The sequence below is a fragment of the Macaca fascicularis genome, chromosome 14 (assembly GCF_037993035.2).
Source record: "Macaca fascicularis isolate 582-1 chromosome 14, T2T-MFA8v1.1".
Taxonomy (NCBI): Eukaryota; Metazoa; Chordata; class Mammalia; order Primates; family Cercopithecidae; genus Macaca; species Macaca fascicularis.
This window is the reverse complement of record NC_088388.1, coordinates 343,998-364,808: the sequence shown is the minus strand read 5'-3', so window position 1 is coordinate 364,808 and position 20,811 is coordinate 343,998. Positions and strand designations below refer to the sequence as shown.

Genomic DNA, 20,811 nt, shown 5'->3' with positions numbered 1-20,811 from the left:
CTCAGGGGTCTAAGCTCCTGGCCCCTCTGGGTCTGGGTCACCCAGTGCTTCCCACAGGACCCAGGCCTGGGAGGGCAGGGTCTGACTTGGGGTGGTGAGGCTTTGTGATGCGCCTGGTGGGGGCCTGGTGAATGCTTTCGGGGAGCGCTCCCAAGACACCCCCTGTACTCCTGCTCTTGACAGTTCCTGCCATGTGGGACACTTGAGGTGAGACCCAGTCCTGCTTCCCAATCCACCTGCCCTGCTGTGCCCGGCAGATGCCACAGACCCTCCTAGCCAGGTGCTGATGGATGAATTCAAGAAAGACCAAGTCCTACTTGAAAGCTCCCTCTAGGCATACATGGGGCTCCTGCCCACTGCCTCGCTGCCTCCAGAGCCACAGGTCCAGGGGCCCCAGGCACGGCACATGCTGCCTCATCTATTTCTGGAGCCTAGTTACCCAGTGCACACCAGGCCTGCAGGTTCTGCACGTGACCCCTGCTGGGATTGCCTGAGAAAGGGAGGAGGAGTGAGCTGGGCCTGCAGGACGGGAGGCGCTGGCCAGGCCAGGCCTGGGAGCAAGCTGGCAGGAAAGGGGAAGGGCCGGCAAAGCTGACTGGGAGAGGGATGGCAGTGAGGTGGGAGAGAACCCACAGAGCATGCAGCCAGGAGCCGGGTAGGGAGACCAGGACAGGAGAGGCCACCTGCGCCTCCCAGGTGAGGATGGAGGGTGAGCTCCTCTGGGGAGCAGGCCACACAGCCCTGGGTCCAGGCACCCCAATGGCAATTTCTAACCAGAAATGCCCCACTGCCCCCAGGGAGAGGGGCTCGGTTATGAGGTCTGCTGTGCGTGATTCTAAAGCATCCCGGTCGCCTACAGACAGGGCACTGGGCGTGCTTGTGTTCTAGAGCCCACAGGGCTGGTGGCAAGTCATTGGGCAAACAGGGCTACCAACGCCCATGCAAGCGTGGCGACGTTTGTACCATGCCTACCCATCACGCCATCCAACACTCACGAAGACATCGAGACTCCTGCTTTACAAAATGAAGTGCTGGCCCGAGAGCTGTAGGGACAGCGGAAGTCCCACAAACCCCCGGGCTCCCGCCAACCAGAGCCGACTTGTGGCCCCAGCACCAACAGGCCTCCAATGCCTCCTTCCACCTCCGTCCCCACCCTGGTGCTGGTCTCCGGACCCTGCTCCGGCCTCCTCCCGCCGGAGCAAACAGGGACCAAGCCCTGATGGTGACGGCGGCCTTGCTGGGCAGGAGGCAGCCCTGGGCAGACACACCCTGGGAGCGCGTCGGAGGAGCAATGCGAGAGGAGAGTCTCGCAGTGCAGAAAACTCAAGACTGATTTATAGGCTCGAAAACCAGCTTCTCGGCCGGGCACGGTGGCTCAAGCCTGTAATCCCAGCACTTTGGGAGGCCAAGACGGGCGGATCATGAGGTCAGGAGATTGAGACCATCCTGGCTAACACGGTGAAACCCCGTCTCTACTAAAAAATACAAAAAACTAGCCGGGCAAGGTGGCGGGCGCCTGTAGTCCCAGTTACTCGGGAGGCTGAGGCAGGAGAATGGCGTGAACCCGGGAGGCAGAGTTTGCTGTGAGCTGAGATCCGGCCACTGTACTCCAGCCTGGGCGACAGAGCAAGACTCCGTCTCAAAAAAAAAAAAAAAAAGAAAACCAGCTTCTCTTCCACACACACTTCTGAGACTGGCATCAGATTCCACGGAATTCAGGCAGAGGACACACCCAATGTCTAGCCTGCCTGTGGAGATACACCTGAGAAGATGAGTTTACTCACTTCCTGACCACATAAGCAAGGTCGCAGGCTGCTGACCAGATGGTCAGCGGTCCGTGTCGGCCCCCGTCCGTGCAAGAGCCCCACGGGCCGACGGAACCAGCATGTGGCCACCACAGGAACCTCACCCCCGGAGACGCCCAAACTCAAGGGCTCAGCCCTGTAGCTGCTGCAGCTCGTTCCAGCCTCTCAACATGCAAAACTCAGGGGAAACGTGGCACAGGCTGCCGGCCACATGGAGATGACACAGACTCCTGGCTCCCAGTGACAGGCGAGGGGGCTGACCAGGAACGCCGTGCAGCACCAAGGGCAGTCCCGGGAGTCCGCGCGTCAGACACACTCAAGGGAGAGGCTGGCGGCCCCACGCAGCCCTCTGGTGAAGGCCTTCTGAGCCCCTGGCAGCCCGAGCAGCAAGGACGCACACCCACCACACAGGGGCACAGGGCAGGTTCAGAAGGCAGGACGAGATGACAGGTTACCTCTTGGTGTTGTAGGCCGTGTCCTGAGGTGTTTCCTCCAGCAGCGTCACATAGCCAAGCGTACAGGTGAGGATGAAGAGCACGGTTAAGGTGTGGGCTCGCCTGAAATCCAAAAACGCATAAGCGTGGTGTCAGAGCCCGGGCAACGTTGCTAAATACTCACGTAACAGGCCCCAAATCCTCTCTACATCAAGGAGAGGGCTTAAACTCCACGCTCCAACTCCCAGCCAGCAACTGGCTGCAAGTCCCTGGCTGGGTAACTCCGAGATGACCCAGCGTCTGCTGGCCAGTCACAGCTGAGACCAACCCCCAGGAGGCTGGACAGGAAGAGCCCCGCGTTCCCAGGGAGCTGAAGGCTGCTGCTCACAGGGCATGTGCCGCACATGGCGTCCAGGGCAGGTGTCTGCTAGTAAGAGCAACTGGACACATAAACATGGTGCTCTTCACTGCGCAAGACAAGCCGAGACAACCAGTCTTTCAGTCCATGAAATAACATCTGGCATTCAGTGCAGCAGCCCAAGAAACCAAGAGCTGAGAAGGGGCCTGAGCAGAGGCCTGCAGAGTGACCGCTGCCAGGTGGGGGAAGATGCGAGCCGTGGGTCTGTCGTCCTCTGGCCTGTCAGAGCCCAGACGTGGGAGGAGGAGGCAGGGCACTCCCTTTGCAGTTTTGTCTTGTCCCATCGCTGGTGGAAAAGCCCACAACCAGCCCAGTACCAGAACCAGGGGCCACCGGACCCCAGACACTGCCTGTGCCAGACACTCGCCTGAGACCCCTCTGCACAACCACCTGCAAATGGAGGCAGAGACCCAGTTCGTCAGTTCTTACATCCACCAGTGTGTCCTCAGAGGATGTACCCTCCATGCCTCAGTTTCCTCATGTCTAACCCTGTTCCTACATCCACCAGAGTGTGTCCTCAGAGGATGTACCCTCTGTGCCTCAGTTTCCTGTCTAACCCTGTTCCTACATCCACCAGAGTGTGTCCTCGTGTCTAACCCAGGTCCTACATCCACCAGAGTGTGTCCTCAGAGAGATGATGCACCCCCTCCCTGCCTCAGTTTCCACATGTCTAAATGGGGGAGCTTCTGACCTCCAAGGACATCATGAAAATTAAGTGAACAACGCACTTAAAGCATGTTGCCCAGGACTTGCCTCCATGAAACATAAACTATTTGTGCCCTAAAGAAATGAAAAGGCGGCCAGGCGTGGTGGCTCACGCCTGTAATCCCAGCACTTTGGGAGGCCGAGGTGGGCGGATCACAAGGTCAGGAGATCGAGACCATGGTGAAACCCCGTCTCTACTAAAAATAGAAAAAATTAGCCGGGCGCAGGGGCGGGCGCCTGTAGTCCCAGCTACTCGGGAGGCTGAGGCAGGAGAATGGCGTGAACCCGGGAGGCGGAGCTTGCAGTGAGCCGAGATTGCGCCACTGCACTCCAGCCTGGGCGACAGAGCGAGACTCCGTCTCAAAAAAAAAAAAAAAAAAAAGAAATGAAAAGGCAAGGCACAAACTGGGAGAAGATATTCACAATACACATATCTGATAAAACTTTGTAGGCCACACATGTCTGCAGTCCCCACACTTTGGGAGGCTGAGACAGGAGGATTGCTTGAGCCCAGGCGTTCAGGACCAGACTGGGTAACACAGTGAGACCCCATCTGTATAAAAAATTAGCCGGGCATGATGAGGGCACCTGCAGTCCCAGCTACTCAGGAGGTGGTAGATTTGCTTGAGCCCAGGTCGAGGCTGCAGTGAGCTAGGATGATCGTGCCACTGCACTCCAGCCTGGGAGACAGAGCAAGATCTCTCTCAAAAAAACAAAACAAAACAAAAGACTTTTTATCCAGAATTTATAAAGAACTCATACAGCTCAATAAAAAATTTAATGAAAAAATACGCAAATAATTGAACAGACACTTCACAAGGAAAACATTCAAATGGCCAATAAGCACATGACAAATGAGGAGCGTCACTGGTCACCGTGAAAGCAAATCCAAGCCATGACACAACATAAGTACACATCTGCTAGAACAGCTGAAGTTAAAAGCAGCACAACGCCAAGGGCTGGTGAGGTCTCAGAGCAAGACGCTCACGCACTGCAGGTGGGACTGCAAAAGGCACAGAAAAGTGAGACCTACGTCCACCATCCAGCCAGCCACACACTCCCAAATGTGGACCTGAGATAGATGAAAACACAGGTCCAGTCAGACTTACATGCAGATGTTTCAGGTATAATAACCTAAAACGGGAAACAAACCAAAACTCTATCAGTGGACGAAAGGCTGTAGTCCCTCCGTACTGCGGAGCACAGCTCAGCACTCAGAGGAACGTGCTGCTGGCAACGGCCTCAACGTGGACGGATCTCAAAGACACGCCACTTGGGAGGCCCAGGCAGGAGGACTGTTTTCGGCCAAGACCAGCCAGGGCAACATCGTGAACATCGTGAGATCCCATCTCAAAAGATAAAAAAAGAGAAAGAAAAAGAGGCTACAGAAGCCAGGCACCAAAGAAACCTCCCATCTGCTGCCACCCACACACAACTCAAGGAAAAGAGTTTACATCCACGAAAAGCAGACTGGAGCAGAGACACGGGCCTTCTGGGTGATGGAATGTTCCAGTGAGCGTGGTTGTGGCGGCGCATGGACGTGTCACCTGAAAATGGGTGCTCCATGGAACGCACCCACACCTGGATTCAGCCGGTTTCATGAAGAGCCAGGGTAGAGCTGCAGGAGTGCAGGTGGGGGCTCCAGGCTAGACCCTGGCCAGAGTCCACCTGTGTTCGGAATGCTGCCCTTTTTATCATTTTTAATCCTAATTAATCTTGCACATTCACTCCACATTAATTTTAATCCATATTAGTTTAAACAGCAGTTTGGCAAGTTGACACAAATGATTCCATTAGGATTTCGACTGGAGTGGAATTGAATTTACAAAGTAGTGTGAGGAGAACTGCTGGGTGACTAACATTTAGGATTCCCATTCATGAGACACGGACTATTTCTCCATTTATTTAGGAGTTGTTTTATGCCCAGCCGGTTATGTTAAGCAGACTAGCCCCGCGGGGGAAAGAGAGATCAGACTGTTACTGTGTCTATGCAGAAAGAAGTAGACATGAGAGACTGCATTTTGTTCTGTACTAAGAACAGTTCTGTAACCCGAGCCCCAGCCCTGTGCTCGCAGAGCATGTGCTGTGTTGATTCAAGGTTTAATGGATTTAGGGCTATGCAGGATGTGCTTTGTTAAAAAAGTGCTTGAAGGCAGTATGCTTGTTAAAAGTCATCACCAGAGGCCGGGCGCGGTGGCTCAAGCCTGTAATCCCAGCACTTTGGGAGGCCGAGGCGGGTGGATCACGAGGTCAGGAGATCGAGACCATCCTGGCTAACATGGTGAAACCCCGTCTCTACTAAAAATACAAAAAACTAGCCGGGCGTGGTGGCGGCGCCTGTAGTCCCAGCTACTCGGAGGCTGAGGCAGGAGAATGGCGTGAACCCAGGAGGCGGAGCTTGCAGTGAGCCGAGATCGCGCCACTGCACTCCAGCCTGGGTGACACAGCGCGAGACTCCATCTCAAAAAAAAAAAAAAACAAAAAAAAAACAAAAGTCATCACCACTCTCTAATCTCAAGCACCCAGGGACACAAACACTGCGGAAGGCCGCAGGGACCTCTGCCTAGGAAAGCCAGGTATTGTCCAGGTTTCTCCCCAGGTGATAGCCTGAGATATGGCCTCGTGGGAAGGGAAAGACCTGACTGTCCCCCAGCCCGACACCGTGAAGGGTCTGTGCTGAGGAGGATTAGTGAAAGAGGAAGGCCTCTTTGCAACTGAGATACAGGAAGGTATCCGTCTCCTGTTGGTCCCTGGGCAATGGAATGTCTGGGTGTAAAACCTGATTGTGTGTTCTATTTACTGAGATAGGAGAAAACCGCCTTAGGGCTGGAGGTTAGTGTGCTGGCGGCAATGCTGCTCTTTACGCCCCAGATGTTTGTGTGTGTGCACATCAAAGCACAGCCCCTTTTCTTAACCTTGTCTATGACACAGAGACCTTTGTTCACATGTTTTCCTGCTGACCCTCTCCCCACTGTACCCTACTGTCCTGCCACGCCCCCCTCCCCTTCTCCGAGATGGTAAAGATAATGATCAATAAATACTGAGGGAACTCAGAGACCGGTGCCTGGCGTGGGTCCTTGGGTCCTCTGTATGCTGAGCACTGGTCCCCTGGGCCCACTTTTCTTTCTCTATACTTTGTCTCTGTTTCTTTTCTCAAGTTTCTCGTTCCACCTGACGAGAAACGCCCACAGGTGTGTGTGTGGCGGGGCTGGGTGGGGGGGGCTGGTCCCCTTCAAGCCGCAAGTGAAGAAAACAGAGAATGAATTATTCTTCTTTTTTGAGACAGGGTCTGTCTCCATTGCCTAGGCTGGAGTGAGGTGGTGTGATCTTGGCTCACTGCAACCTCCCGCTCCTGGGCTTAAGCTATCCTCCTACCTCAGCCTCCTGAGTAGCTGGGACTACAGGCACGCACCACCATGCCCAGCTAATTTTTGTATTTTTAGTGGACATGGGGTTTCACCATGTTGGCCAGGCTTGAATTTTTTGTATTTTTGTACAGATGGGGTCTTGCCATGTTGGCCAGGTTGGATTTTTTTGTATTTTTCGTAGAGACGGCATCTTGCCATGTTTTCCAGGCTGGTCTCAAACTCATGAACTCAAGTGATCCGCCTGCCTTGGCCTCCCAAAGTGCTGGGATTACAGGCATAAAAGTGAATTCTTCTGCCATATTTTACAATACTAGGCATTTAAGACAACCAGAGGTAAATAAAAGTTTCATTGTAACTATCAACCACCTTTTTTAAAAAATACATTTGCATTTGAGTCCTAAGCCACGAGGAGACGCAGGGCACCTCAGCCTTCCCGCTGAGCTCAGTACAGTGGGGTCCTTCAGAGACCTGCCACAATCACAGCAGAGGACCCATTTCAGAAGGCCCCGTAGACCTCCACTCCTAAGGGTGCCTGGATTTGGCGACCCAGAAACTCACTCTCCGCTCAACACTACACTTACAGAACGCGTCTTCCTGGAGACAGCCCTTTAGGGGAAACGGGCTGGGGCTCCGCTGGGGCCCAGGAGTCCCGTGTCCCCCGGCCTGCCCCTCCATGAGGCCCACCCTTTCCTCCATACAGGTGACATCAGATTTCGGTGAGGAGAGTAAGATGACCCCGGTTAGGATAAGAGTCAGGAGTGTTTGGGGGCAGGTGCCGTGGCTCTCACCTGTAATTCCAGAGTTTTGGGAGGCTGAGGCAGGAGGATCAACTGAGCCCAGGAGTTAGAGACCAGCTCGGGCAACATAGTGAGACCCTGTTTCTACCAAAAAAAAGTAAATAAATAACTGGGCGTGGTGGCATGTGTCTGGCCCCAGCTACTTGGGAGGAGGCAGGGTGAGGGGAGATTACTTCGGCCCAGGAGTTGGGGGCCACAGTGAGCTGAGATCACATCCCTGCACTCCAGCCTGGGTGACAGAGTGAGATCCTGTCTCAAAAAAAAAAAAAAAAGAATGAAAGAATAAAAGAAAGAAAAACAAACCAAAAACAACAAGCAGCGTTTAGATCACAAAGCCATTGATGTGATGACGAGCAGGAGCGCGGTGGCTCTGGCTGTGTACGTGCCCGGCCAGGGCACCTCCATGCAGTGTGTGTGGTGCCTGCAGGCAAGTCAGGGCTGTAAGTGACACTGTGCAGGTCATACAGCAAGGCGGGCAGCGGGGCCTGGAGCCTCCTGGACACTCGGCCATCACAGCCACTCCCTGAGCCTCCGTCCCAGCCGCACCCTGGAGAAGGCACAGCCTGCCTTCCTGAGCCTTCCTTCCAGTGGAGTGAGACCAGTACAGGCGGGCTAAGAAACCCTACATGTTACAGAGAAAAACAAGAGGGATGGGAGTGATTAGGGAGGTTAAAACAACTATTTTTGTTGCAAAGCCAGGTCCCAGTAAAACCATGCCAGAAGGGCTCGTGGCCTGGGAGGCATCTCCGGAGACCACAGCAAGGAAGGAGCATGAGGAGCAAGCAGTCTCGAGCTCAGCCTCCATCCCCAGCAGTTCTGAGAAACAGCAGGGACCTCTCCAAAGGGTGCACATGGCTGAAGTGACCTTCGGAGGAGCCAGGGACAGCCTCATCCTGGGGCTTCCTGATGAGGCCCATCTTGTAAGAGGAACAAGGTCAAGGGGCTCCAGACACCCAGAACGCTGCCGAGGGCCCACAGCACAGACAGACGGTGTGGTGTGCACAGGAGCGGGACTCTGCCTGGCTGGAGAGCAGGTGCCGGGACAGGAGCCTGTTGTGAGGGAGGCCTCCAGTGGGGAAGCTAACAGGGCCTCCACAGGACCCTGCCTTGGAACCACACGGCCGCCCCACGTGAGGGGTTCTCACTCTGGGCATAACGTCTATAAGAAAACGGGTGGAGGAGCCCCAGCCTAAGGGAGGTTAACCATGGAAGAGAAGACAGCCCATCAACCTGCTCAGATGCAGAATGGGAGACCCAGAGGCTAGATCAACCTGAGGACACTGCTCACCCCTGTTCTGCAAGAGACCAGCAGGACCCAGAGGAAACCCCTCGTCCTCTCCACGTGGGCTCAGGAAGAAGATGGGAACAACCAGGCCCCAGGGACACCCAGAATGCCACCACTCTACACACAGACCCACCGGAGGAGGCGGCTGCTGCGCTTGGCCCCACCCTGACCCTCAGACGTGCCCGCACCCCAGTCAGTGTCTGCCAGACACAGCACAGGCTCCAATTCACATGCAGGATCCCAGGAATAAACGCAAAGCTTGAGGGGTGGGGCGAGCAGCCCGTGTCCCTATAGCACACAAAGACAGGATCACATGCTAACACAAGTTAAAATTAAAACTTGACTTTGGTTTTTCTTTGTGAGATGGAATCTTGCTTGCTCTGTCACCCAGGCTGGAGGGCAGTGGCGCGATCTCCGCCTCCCGGGTTCAAGCAGTTCTCCTGCCTCAGCCTCGTCATGCCCGGCTAATTTTTGAATTTTTAGTAGAGACTGGGTTTCACCATATTGGCCAGGCTGGTCTCAAACTCCTGACCTCCTGATCCACCCACCTCGGCCTCCCAAAGTGCTGGGATTACAGGTGGGACACACGACTTTCCATGACAAAGACCTTCCCGTGGTTTCTAAAGTGGCCACCGACCCGACACTCACTCCTTGTGAAGCCCAGGGAAACCCTGACCATTAACCAACCCCGACCCGACACTCACTCCTTGTGAAGCCCAGGGAAACCCTGACCATTAACCAACCCCGACCCGACACTCACTCCTTGTGAAGCCCAGGGAAACCCTGACCATTAACCAACCCCGACCCGACACTCACTCCTTGTGAAGCCCAGGGAAACCCTGACCATTAACCAACCCCGACCCGACACTCACTCCTTGTGAAGCCCAGGGAAACCCTGACCATTAACCAACCCCGACCCGACACTCACTCCTTGTGAAGCCCAGGGAAACCCTGACCATTAACCAACCCCGACCCGACACTCACTCCTTGTGAAGCCCAGGGAAACTCTGACCATTAACCAACCCCGACCCGACACTCACTCCTTGTGAAGCCCAGGGAAACTCTGATCATTAACCAACCCTAATCCGACACCATCTTTCCATTTCCCCAAAACACAGAGATTACCTGAAATACAAAGACAACCTTTGTCCCTTCGGGTAAATGTGCACAGCCATTGAGGGGCCACCACGTGCCCAGCACCCTCTTGGCCCTGGGGAAGCAGAAATGGGAAGACAGAGGACCCAGCAGGAAGGGAGGCAGAGGGTAAGGGACCCAGAGAAAGGGCACAGCAGCCCTGCAGGAGGACATGTCTCAAAGCTGCTCAAACCCAATGCTCCTGGAAAGTACAATCCGTATTAGTGAGTTCTGGTCCTTGTGCTACACACAGCATGACCTCCACACATCTTGGAAGTGACAGAGTGCTGCTCGAGATAGCACAAGACTCTAAAGGCAGACTTCTGTGTCCCTCTCAGGATGCCAGTTCTGTTCAATGGCTCCTCCCACCCCCCTGCTGTCTGGGCAGACTCCCCGGGAAGGTGTGGGTCCTGTGATCAGACACAGAACAGAGCTGTGATAAATCCTGGGAATTCAGCCACTTCACTAGGGTGAGGCCATGGGGACAGCTGGCTCCCTGCCACGGGGAGTGGAAAAGGCCCAGCTGCCTCCTTGGAGATGGCCAGTCTCATGCCCACTCTCATGGTGGGCAGGAAGGCCAAGACCAAGAGAAAAATGCCAAGGAAAGGCCATGCCCAGATGGGCTGCTCAAGGCCTGCGAGAGGCTCCTGGACCAGGCACTGGCCCTCCTGGCTCTGACCAGCAAGACCAGAAAGACTTCATCTGGCTATTCGTGCTCCCAGGTACAGGCAAAGCTGGGAAAGCCCAATCCAGGACAACAGAGAAAGGCATCTTCCAGAAACCTGGGGTATCTGAAGGTCAGAGGTCACCCCACACACAAAGTCCGGGGGTCACTGAGAAGGCTCATTCGAGGCGCCCATACCGAGACATAAACATAAAAACTCTCAGAACATCACAGTGGTCCCCGGCGGGAGCTGATCAGCAAGTGTGGTCATCCGAAGCTGCTTCAGCGTCTTCCACGGACAGGCGACAACGTTCACAGGCACCTCGCCAGGTAAGGGGTCTCCAGGTGTTCTCCCAAACAATTTCCAGACCACACGAGCTGCCACGTCTTCGCACAGCGCTTCTCGGAGTCTGTGGATCTAAACGTTTTCCTCTGGACATTCCCCACAATTGTCCTTGCTACCCTGAATGAATCTAGAGAAGAAGAGCTCAGCCTTGTGCTCCCAGCGCCAGGTGAGCCCTGAATCTAACTGCAAGCCCTATCCCTAAGGCTGACAAGCAATCACAGAGAAACAAAATTCACACACGGCAGCCAGCACTGGCCGGAGGAAGTGCACCCATCCTGGAAAATGAACGCCCTGGCTGGGTGTGGTGGCTCACGCCTGTAATCCCAGCATTCTGGGAGGCTGAGGCGGGAGGATCACTTGAAGCCAGGAGTTCAAGACCAGCCTGGGCAACACAGGCGGACCCTGTTTCTGTTGAAAATAAATAAATAAAAATGAATAAAAAATAAAAAGTAAAACTATCTAAAACACAAAATTAAGAGTTAAAAAAATGCCAGCACAGCAAATCAGTACAGGTGGACTCAGGAGGTCAGTGCAAGGCTCTGCAGGTAAACAGAATTCTCACCAGACAGGCATTGAGTTACCTGCCACGCGGAAGCATGAAGCTCCTGCCTCTGCACAGGGAAGGGAGGAGGTGCAGCAAGAATCTGCCCCATGCGTCTCTACAGGGACAGGGTCGAGGGGAAAGCCAGAGCCAGAGCCACCCACCAAGAAGACCCAGGAAGCAGGTACCCGGACCAGCCAGCCCCATTGCACCCGCTCCTGGAGAGCACCCCGGCCCCCTTGGCCTCCTGACAGGCAAGCCCTTCTATGCCCAGGCGTCTGTGTCCCAAATACCCCTTGTGGGCAGGGACCACTGGTCTGTGCTTCTAAAGAGACCAGCACCTCCCACCTTTGGGCTGCTGCTGCTGCTTCCCTGGTACTGGGTGGGCTTGTGTGTGCCCCCTGGCTTCCACCACACTCAGCACCCCTCCAGCCAGCACATTTTGTGCCTTCTGAAGTTCCATGCCTGTGCCAGAATCTAAGCTTCTTGTTTAGTTCTCTGCTGTGTCCCGTAGAACGGTAACTGACACAGTAGGGGTCCCCAAAATGTGCTGAACGGCCAAATGAGAAACAAGGAGAGCCAGTCCAGTCTTCTTGCTCCAGGACCTCAGAGACTCCGGTGGTCCCCAGCTGTGCTGTGCGAGGACTGCCTGAAGGGGTGTGGCAGGGCACCTGACGGAGAGGCCTGATGTCCACAGGGCCGGGAGGCCAGAGGGTCCACGTGGCAGGCACCCCATCTCCTCTCCCTCCCGAGGGCCCCACAGCCAGCTGGTGCATTCATCTCCCCAAAGGAGAGCTCGGATGCCCTCCCCGCAACAGCAGCTGCCCACACCTCATGGAAGACTCTGCGTGGGGCCTCCTCCACCCTAACCCACTTTCCCACCACTTGGACAGTCTCTCTCCAGAGCTTTGGCTGCCGGTGACAGGCCAGGGCCGGTTCAGTCTCTGTCTGTGGTGGTACCTTCCCCTGACATGTCCCTTACTCCTCCATCAGGCTCTCTCACCCCTCAGATTTGCTCTCCGACCATCCCACAGTACGGTTCTCTTGGAAGCGTCCATACAGCCTTCCTTCCACTGCTGGCCGCAGGTGCCTGTCTCCCACACGCTTTCCTGGGGCTGACGCCATCTCTACTGCCCCTGTGCCCCCCGGCCTTCCACAGGATGGGAACTGGGCACCTTGCAGTCAAGAAAAGCCAAACCCTCCTCTCACGAAGCCTGCTTTCAGGTGGACGGCTTGATCCTTCTCACAGAAAAGCATCAGCAAAGGGCCAGCCCAGGGTCGCAGCCACCGGGAGGAGGACCGGCGCCTGGAGCCTGTCTGGACACAGAGTGCCACACTCCAGCTGCTCCCGGGGGCCTCTTCCTTCTCCACCCCCATTAAAGGCAGAGTGGCGGACGGGGGACCCCAAGGTTTAGCTGAGGCTGAGCTGTGCAGGGAGGAGGCGCTGGCCCCGCTAGGGGCAACTGAGGAGAGAAACAGAGCCTTGATTCGACGAACACCGACTACATTCCTGAAGCACGTACAACACTCTGCTAATCAACACGATCGCCACGTGGGGCCGGGGGCGACACACAAGATGATTTCCTGCAGCCGCAAGCAGAGGAGCAACCACAGGCAGAATGACGGGGGACACAGGCGAAGCTTGGACCGCAGGACAGAGAGAGCGTTTCTGGGGTGACGCTGGAGGCGAGCGGTGGGGAAGGGGTCAGGATCGCAGAACCGCGCGGTCAGAGGCAAGGCGGGCAGGGGTGGGGAGGGCGGCGAGAGAGACGCAAAGCGGCCGCAGGGAGGGTCTGCCCAGGGTCTCCCCCGCCTACAGCGCCGCCCTCCGCCCTCCGTCAGACCCGGCGTCTGGAGCTCGGTCCGGCCGCTCCCCGGGACCCGGGGGGCGGTGCTGCCACACCCTCGAATCCCCGGCCGCAGCCCTGGACTCCAAGACGGCGGGAGGGCGCTGCCGGGGACCCCCAGGCCGAGGACACCCTCGCCGCCCCGCAGCCGCCCCCCGCCCCTCACCAGAAGAAGGTGTTGGTGCCGTCGTCGTAGACCTCGGACTCGGTGCTGCGGCGGCCCGCGCCCGGCCCGGTGGCTCGGCCGGCAGACGGCACGTCAGGCGGCTCCTCCAGCGAGGCCTTGCCCGCGGGCACCGGGGACTCGGGCCGCGGACCCCCGGCGTCCCTGCGCTCGCCCCTCCGCATGGCGTTTCGGCCCGGAGCCGCTCCGCCCGGCCCCTCGACCCCACGCACACCGGGTCACCGGCTAGAGGACGCGCCGCCCACAGCGCGAAGAGCGCCGGGAAGGGGTCGCGGCGCTGGCCCGCGGGGTCTCAGGAGAGCGGCGCGGGGCCGGCCAGGAAAGGGTGTGCGGTGCATTGTGGGGATTGTAGTCCGCGCGGGGCATACTGGGCCTCGTGATCCGGCGTCGCCAGTTGGACGCAGTGCTTGCTGGGAAGGATGCCGCCTGGTTGCCAGGAAACCAGAGCCGAACCGCCCTGCGGCTGAGGTCGCGGGAACCCAGCTGCGGGTGGCGCGGGTCTCGCCAAGGCCGCCAGAGCTTGGAGGTAACCACAGACATCCCCGGCGGCCTGGCCCCAGTCCCTCCACCCCTTCGCCCCTTCCTCGCCGACAGATCCCGGAGCCCAGCCCCGTTCTCCTTTTGGGGCGCTTCTCGATCCTTCACCCCAAGCGATCTGGGTCATTCTTTTCCGCCTCCCGGACTGGAGTGCAATGGCAAGATCTCCGCTCACTGCAACCTCCGCCTCCCGGGTTCAAGCGATTCTCTTGTCTCAGCTTCCCGAGTAGCTGGGATTACAGGTGCCCGCCACCAGGCCCTGCTAATTTTTGTATTTTTAGTAGAGACGGGGTTTCACTATGTTGGCCAGGCTGGTCTCGAATTCCTGACCTTGTGATCTGCCACCTCGGCCTCCCAAAGTGCTGGGATTACAGGCGTGAGCCACCGCGCCCGGACTGATCTGGGTCATTCTTTCGCGAGATCGCGCGAAATTGGGCGGCGAGAATGGTGCGGACACGCTGGTTTTGGTTGACCCAAATTGTTGACATGGTACCCCGCAAAAAAATTAGCTCCTGAGCCACTTTGAAAAGCAATGTGGCAGCTCCTCAAACATGGAAACAAGTGTCCACAAACTTATACACAGCGCTCATGGCTGCAGCATTTTGATAACAGCGGCATGTTATTAGCCGTAGAGGAGCGAAGCACGCGCTTCTACAGCACGGCTGGACCTTGAAAACATCATGCTAGGCAGGCCGGGCGCGGCGGCACACCCCTGTCATCCCAGCATTTTGGGAGGCCGAAGCGGGCAGATCAGTTGAGGTCAGGAGTTCGAGACCAGCCTAGGCAAAGTGGTGAAACCCCATCTTTACTAAAAATACAAAAATTAGCCGGGCGTTGTGGCGCAAAAATACAAAAATTAGCCGGGCGTTGTGGCGGGCGCTTGTAATCCCAGCTACTGGGGAGGCTGAGGTGGGAGAATCCCTTGAACCCGGGAGGCGGAGCTTGCAGTCAGCCGAGATTGTGCCACTGCACTCCAGCCTGGGCGACGGAGGGAGACTCCGTCTCAAAAAAAGAAAAGAAAAGAAAATATTATGCCAGGTGAAAGAAGCCCGTCACAGGAGACTACGCCTTTTGTGATCTATTTGTATGAAATGTCCAGGAAATGCAAATCCATGAAGACAGAAATTAGATGAGTTTTCACCGGGGGCTGGGGAAGGGGTAATAAGGAGCGACTACAAAGGGTAGCAGGTTCCTTTTGGGGCGATGAAAATGCTGTAAAATTGACCTCGGCTCCTATCTGTGAATGTCCTAAAAACCACTGAACTGTTCGCTCGAAACGAGTTGAACGGGTGAACTGCATGGTATGTGAAGTATATCTCATATCAACTTTATTGAAATATAACTCACATACTAAATACATAAACGTATTTGCGGGGCTCCTGCACAGCCACGCCCAGCAGGGATGGGGCCTGTGACAGGACCTTCACCCCAGCTCCTGACACACAAGGCTGGGCAGTGGGGGACGCGCTGGCCCCAAGAGGCGTGCTGTTGGGCCTCCCCAGGCCTGGCCCCCTGCCCCAGGCCCTGGCCCCCTGCCCCAGGCCCTGGCGCCGTCCAGCTGGGGTCGGCTGAGTGGCCAGAGCAGCCAGCTCCCGCCCATGCCATCTTTCCAGCAATCACCCGACAGGCCTGGTGCCCTGTGAACCATCCTTCAGGTCCCCTCCCAGACCTCTTCCCATCCCAGCCGGTGGCGCTCACATTCCAGGCGCCTCTCGGTGGTGTTGGGGTCATTTCCTGCGTATGAGTGTTCCCTCAAACTGCACAGAGAGCCCTCCTGCCGTCCCTCCGGGGTGCAGAGGCCGGGGCGGGGAGATGTACCGGCCCCACTGGGGTCCCTGGCCCCAAGGACGCTGCGCGCGAGGCGGCCTCGCAATGACGCGCTGGCCAGTGGGCTCGGGGGCGGGGCCGGGGGCGGGGCCGAGGATGCGGCCTGTGGGCGGGGCCTTGGGACCCGGAGTAGCGTGATCTGGAAGGCGGGGCGCTGCCAGACCGCTCGGCCCGGGCGCGCAGACCACGTGTTCGTTGCCCATCACTACGGAGCTCTGGCCAAGTGCCAAGTAGAATTCCCAACGCTTTGTAAATGCTAACTATTGTGATCTCTTTTTTTTTTTTTTTTTTTTAAACAGAGTCTCATTCTGTCACCCAGGCTGGAGTACAATGGCACGATCTCGGCTCACTGCAACCTCCGCCTCTCGGGTTCAAGTAATTCTCCTGCCTCAGCCTCCGGAGTAGCTGGGATTAAAGGTGCACCCACCACCATGCCTCTAATTTTTGTATTTTTAGTAGAGACGGGGTTTCACCAAGTTGGCCACGCTGGTCTTGAACTCCTGACCGCAGGGTGATCCGCCCACCTTGGTCTCCCAAAATGCTGGGATTACAGGCGTGAGCCACCACGCCCGGCCAACTATTATGATCTTAACACACCCCTTAGGTTCTATTTTTGACTGTCGCTTAGAGACAAAAAAAGCTAAGGCAGAGAAAGGTTGGTGACAGCTACACCCACCTCTTTCCAGACCCCGGAGCCTCTACCCTGAACCCCTGAACTCTACAGGGAGCTTTCTACCTGCAGTTTTGCACCTGGCGTCTCATATCTGAGTCTCACATTACCCTGTCCCTGTCTTCACCCCAGCTGCATAAGTGCACCCCCCCCCCACACCCAGGCATGCGTGGACTGGCAGAGTCCATTGCAAGACATGGGCCTGAGAGGCAGGGGTGAGGCCGGAGGTTTGTGGTTCAGGGAGGACCGTGGCTGGTGTTAGGAGGCAGTGGAGCAGCTTGGAGGACTTGGTTCTTTGAAATGCCAGAGCAGCAGAACTGGGGGTCCCCCGCCTGGGGAAGGGTGCACGGGACAGAAGCCTTCTTCAGCTGCGGAGATGCCCACCAGGAGCCTTAGGGCGCTGGAACTTTTAAGAAAATGGTCGGCCGGGCACGGTGGCTCACGCCTGTAATCCCAGCACTTTGGGAGGCCGAGGCGGGCGGATCACAAGGTCAGGAGATCGAGACCACGGTGAAACCCCGTCTCTACTAAAAATACAAAAAATTAGCCGGGCGCGGCTGTGGGCGCCTGTAGTCCCAGCTACTCGGGAGGCTGAGGCAGGAGAATGGCGTGAACCCGGGAGGCGGAGCTTGCAGTGAGCCGAGATCGCGCCACTGCACTCCAGCCTGGGCGACAGAGCGAGACTCCGTCTCAAAAAAAAAAAAAAAAAAGAAAAAAGAAAATGGTCGCCGGGCGCGGTGGCTCAAGCCTGTAATCCCAGCACTTTGGGAGGCCGAGACGGGTGGATCACGAGGTCAGGAGATCGAGACCATCCTGGCGAACACGGTGAAACCCCGTCTCTACTAAAAAATACAAAAAACTAGCGGGGAGAGATGGCGGGCGCCTGTAGTCCCAGCTACTCGGGAGGCTGAGGCAGGAGAATGGCGTAAACCCCGCAGGTGGAGCTCGCAGTGAGCTGAGATCCGGCCACTGCACTCCAGCCCGGGCGACAGAGTGAGACTCCGTCTCAAAAAAAAAAAAAAAAAGAAAATGGTCAATTCCAGCCTTACCCAGGGACAGAGCTGGCCAGAGTCACATTTATGGTAGTAAATAGTGAATGTTGGCGAAATGCTTTCTAAAAATGCCCTTGCAAGGAAGGGAGAGGAAGCCCAGGAATTTCTAAAGTAACAATGCCTGTTATAATATTTCCCCTGGTGCGGTAAATCCGTAAAGGTGAGTGGATTACAGAAAACTTACCGTGCCACATGCACACCTGTGCCTGGGAGCTTTCTCCGGCTTGTTGGAGGAAGTGTGCACAGCAGGACTGCTCCCCAAGTCAAGAAGCTGGAACGGGTGGAAATTTAAGGCCCGGAGGTGTTGGGGAGGCAGCAGGGAGACCCAGTTGTCCCTGCAATGAAGACATGAGGGGTTTGGGTCCCCACCCCAATGCCAGCCTGGTGTGGCAGGCAAGGACGGCTTCAGGTGGACCTCAAGGGCAGAGGCCCATCTGGGAGAGGGTCTCCCCTGCAGGGGCCTGAGGCTGGCGGTCACCTGCCAAGCACTGTCAGCCAAGAGGCTGGAGCCAGCAGGATGCTTGAGACCAGCCCGGAGAGAATACAGGGGCAGGGGCTGCCTCTGAGCAGTGCTCTGGACGAGGCATTAGTGTCTGTGGCCACGCCCAGGAGGCTGTGGGGTGGGGAGGACAGGTCTCTGAGGGGCCCAGAGCAAAGGTAATGACAACTGGTGCTCACACCTGCCCGAGGGATTTCACCTGGGCGCTCCCTGGCCCTCGCCGGCTTTGTCATCTGACCTCTCCACGGGTGGCTGCCATATCCCCCAGTTAAAAGGAGGCTTCAGGGATGGAGGAGCGGACTCTGCTGCACGTTGGGCTTCAGGGGGAGGCGGTCTGGTGGACGGGGTCTTCTGAAGTGGGAGGAGGAAGGACAGAGGAGCAGGGTCCAGGGTCCACATAGGAAGAGCAGGAGGCCTGCGGGGCCTTTGACCAAAGTTCTCTGCCAGCGCAGGGCAGGGCCAACTGCCAGGACGTCCAGGTCAAACTCTTGCCTCTTAGGAGCTGCATTCAAACCCGGAAGCCAAGAGTCAGGCTGAGTGTGGGGGAAAGAAAGTTTAAAGTAATAGACTTGAATATGGAAATAAAGCAAATTTAATAAGACAGTTTATTGAAGTGTTACGTGTTTGTGTTAGAAAATTTGAAAACAAACATAATGAAGAAAAGCATAATACACCATCCTTCATTGACATTGTTAAGCAAATGTAAATATCAAATATCAATCTACTCTTCCCATATTTTAATGCACCTTAGCTTAGTTTAAATAAACATTTTATACATGTTTGTGATAGGAGCATCAAACCACCATGGCACACGTTCACCTGTGTAACAAACCTGCACGTTTTGCACATGTATCCCAGAACTTAAAGTAAAAGAATATTTAAAAAAATAAATTAGGCCGGGCGCGGTGGCTCAAGCCTGTAATCCCAGCACTTTGGGAGGCCGAGACGGGCGGATCATGAGGTCAGGAGATCGAGACCATCCTGGCTAACACGGTGAAACCCCGTCTCTACTAAAAAAATACAAAAAACTAGCCGGGCGAGGTGGCGGGCGCCTGTAGTCCCAGCTACTCGGGAGGCTGAGGCAGGAGAATGGCGTGAACCCGGGAGGCGGAGCTTGCAGTGAGCTGAGATCCGGCCACTGCACTCCAGCCTGGGCGGCAGAGTGAGACTCCGTCTCAAAAAAAAAAATAAAAATAAAAAAAAAAATAAATAAATAAATAAATTAATCTCTGCCAAGTGCAGTGGCTCATGCCTGTTATCCCAGCACTTTGGGAGGCCGAGGTGGGCGGATCACCTGAGGCCAGGAGTTTGAGACCAGCCTGGCCAACATGGTGAAACCCCATCTCTACAAAAAATACAAAATTAGCTGGGTGTGGTGGTACATGCCTGTAGTCCTAGTTACTCAGGAGGCTGAGACAGGAGAATCCCTTGAACCCGGAAGGCGGAGGTTGGGGTGAGCTGAGATCGCGCCACTGCACTCCAGCCTGGGCAACAGAGCAAGACTTCACCTCAAAAAATAAAAAAAAAAAATAATAAATACATCTATTTTAATCTGCAAAATTTTTTTATACGTTTGTAATCTATGTTTTTTTATTTAACAGTATAACATAAGCATTTTCCTATGTTCTCAAAAACTCTTTGAAAGTATAACTTCTAATGTCTGCTTAATCAGCATATAAATATGAATACCACGTTTTCGCTGATATTTTCCTATTGTTGAACATTAGTGGTTTACAATTTTTGCTGCAAATGACATATATACGTATTTTCATTACTTTGCATCTTTTTTAGAACAGTTTACAAAAAGTTAGATTAATGGACCAAAGTCTAAACAATTTTAAGGCTCTTAATACGTATTATAGTCGAATTGCCTTCTGAAAGGGCTGTACTGGTTTTCTGTCCAGATAGGACTGGGTGAGGTCCCCCTCCCTCTCCACCCTTCACTGAATGCGAGGGAACTTCCACAACGGGTGAGGCCCGCGGCCAGTGCAGCCACCTCAGTGAGCTCTCTCCCCTGAGGCTGGATGAGCTGGCCTTGCAGCCAGGACTCTGGGAGTGACTGAGGATTTCTCAGGTGATGCCCACGGAAGGTGTGGGGGGAGGAGGAACAGTTTCTGCAATGAAACTTGGAATGCTGAAAAAGTCATTGAAAAAGAGCACAGCAGCTGTGTGGACAGCAGAAGTGATGCCTGAGTAACTCACACGACCTGCCAGCAGATTGCTTTAGCACAATGACAACGTGAGCACAGAGAATCCTGGGCAGGCTGAGCTGGGGACTGGGGAGCCACACCCGTCACGGACAGTGCAGGAGCTGGGCACGTGGATCTTGCGTGTAAGTTCCACCCATGCTCAACAAGCCTTGCAGATTCTGTTTCTGAACTAGATCGAACTTGGCCGCTATGACTCTCTGGTGAGACTGCTGGATGGTCCCTGTCCCGCTTACCCTGCTTTCTTCCATGGGAAAAGAGCTCACATGCCTCAGGCTTCCTTGCCGTAGAGTGTGGTCATGTGACTAAGGGTGCCTCCTTCACCCTTTCCTCTTCCCACTGGCTGGAATGTGGATGAGGTGACCGGAGCTTGAGCAGCCGTTTTGGACCAGGTGATGGGACCATATGTTTAAGGCGGCACAGCAACAAGCTAAAGGCATTCTGGGTCTCTGATGACTGTAGTGCGGCCATGCTAGTCCAGGACTAGCCAA

General features: G+C 55.6%; 1 protein-coding gene across 12 annotated transcripts in view; it reads right to left on the bottom strand.

The window, feature by feature from the left end:
• Positions 1-18,449, bottom strand: part of PTDSS2 (phosphatidylserine synthase 2) — a 43,249-nt gene extending 24,800 nt beyond the window's left edge. For 3 of the 12 annotated variants that reach the window (XM_074012713.1, XM_074012716.1, XM_065527721.2), the window contains exons 1-3: positions 18,313-18,449; positions 17,799-17,949; positions 2,261-2,362 (exon numbers count right to left, since the gene is read on the bottom strand). Coding sequence is in view for 4 of the 12 variants with exons in the window: in XM_045372485.3 (XP_045228420.2) it covers positions 2,261-2,362; positions 11,846-12,273 (530 nt within the window). In the remaining 8 variants the exon portion in view is untranslated. Of the gene's footprint in view, positions 1-2,260; positions 2,363-11,845; positions 13,276-13,510; positions 13,729-15,763; positions 15,961-17,798; positions 17,950-18,294 lie in introns of those variants that run through there. The other 9 variants (XM_005576726.5, XM_074012714.1, XM_074012715.1 and 6 more) reach the window with 5 other exon arrangements.
• Positions 18,450-20,811: the final 2,362 nt, after the last annotated feature.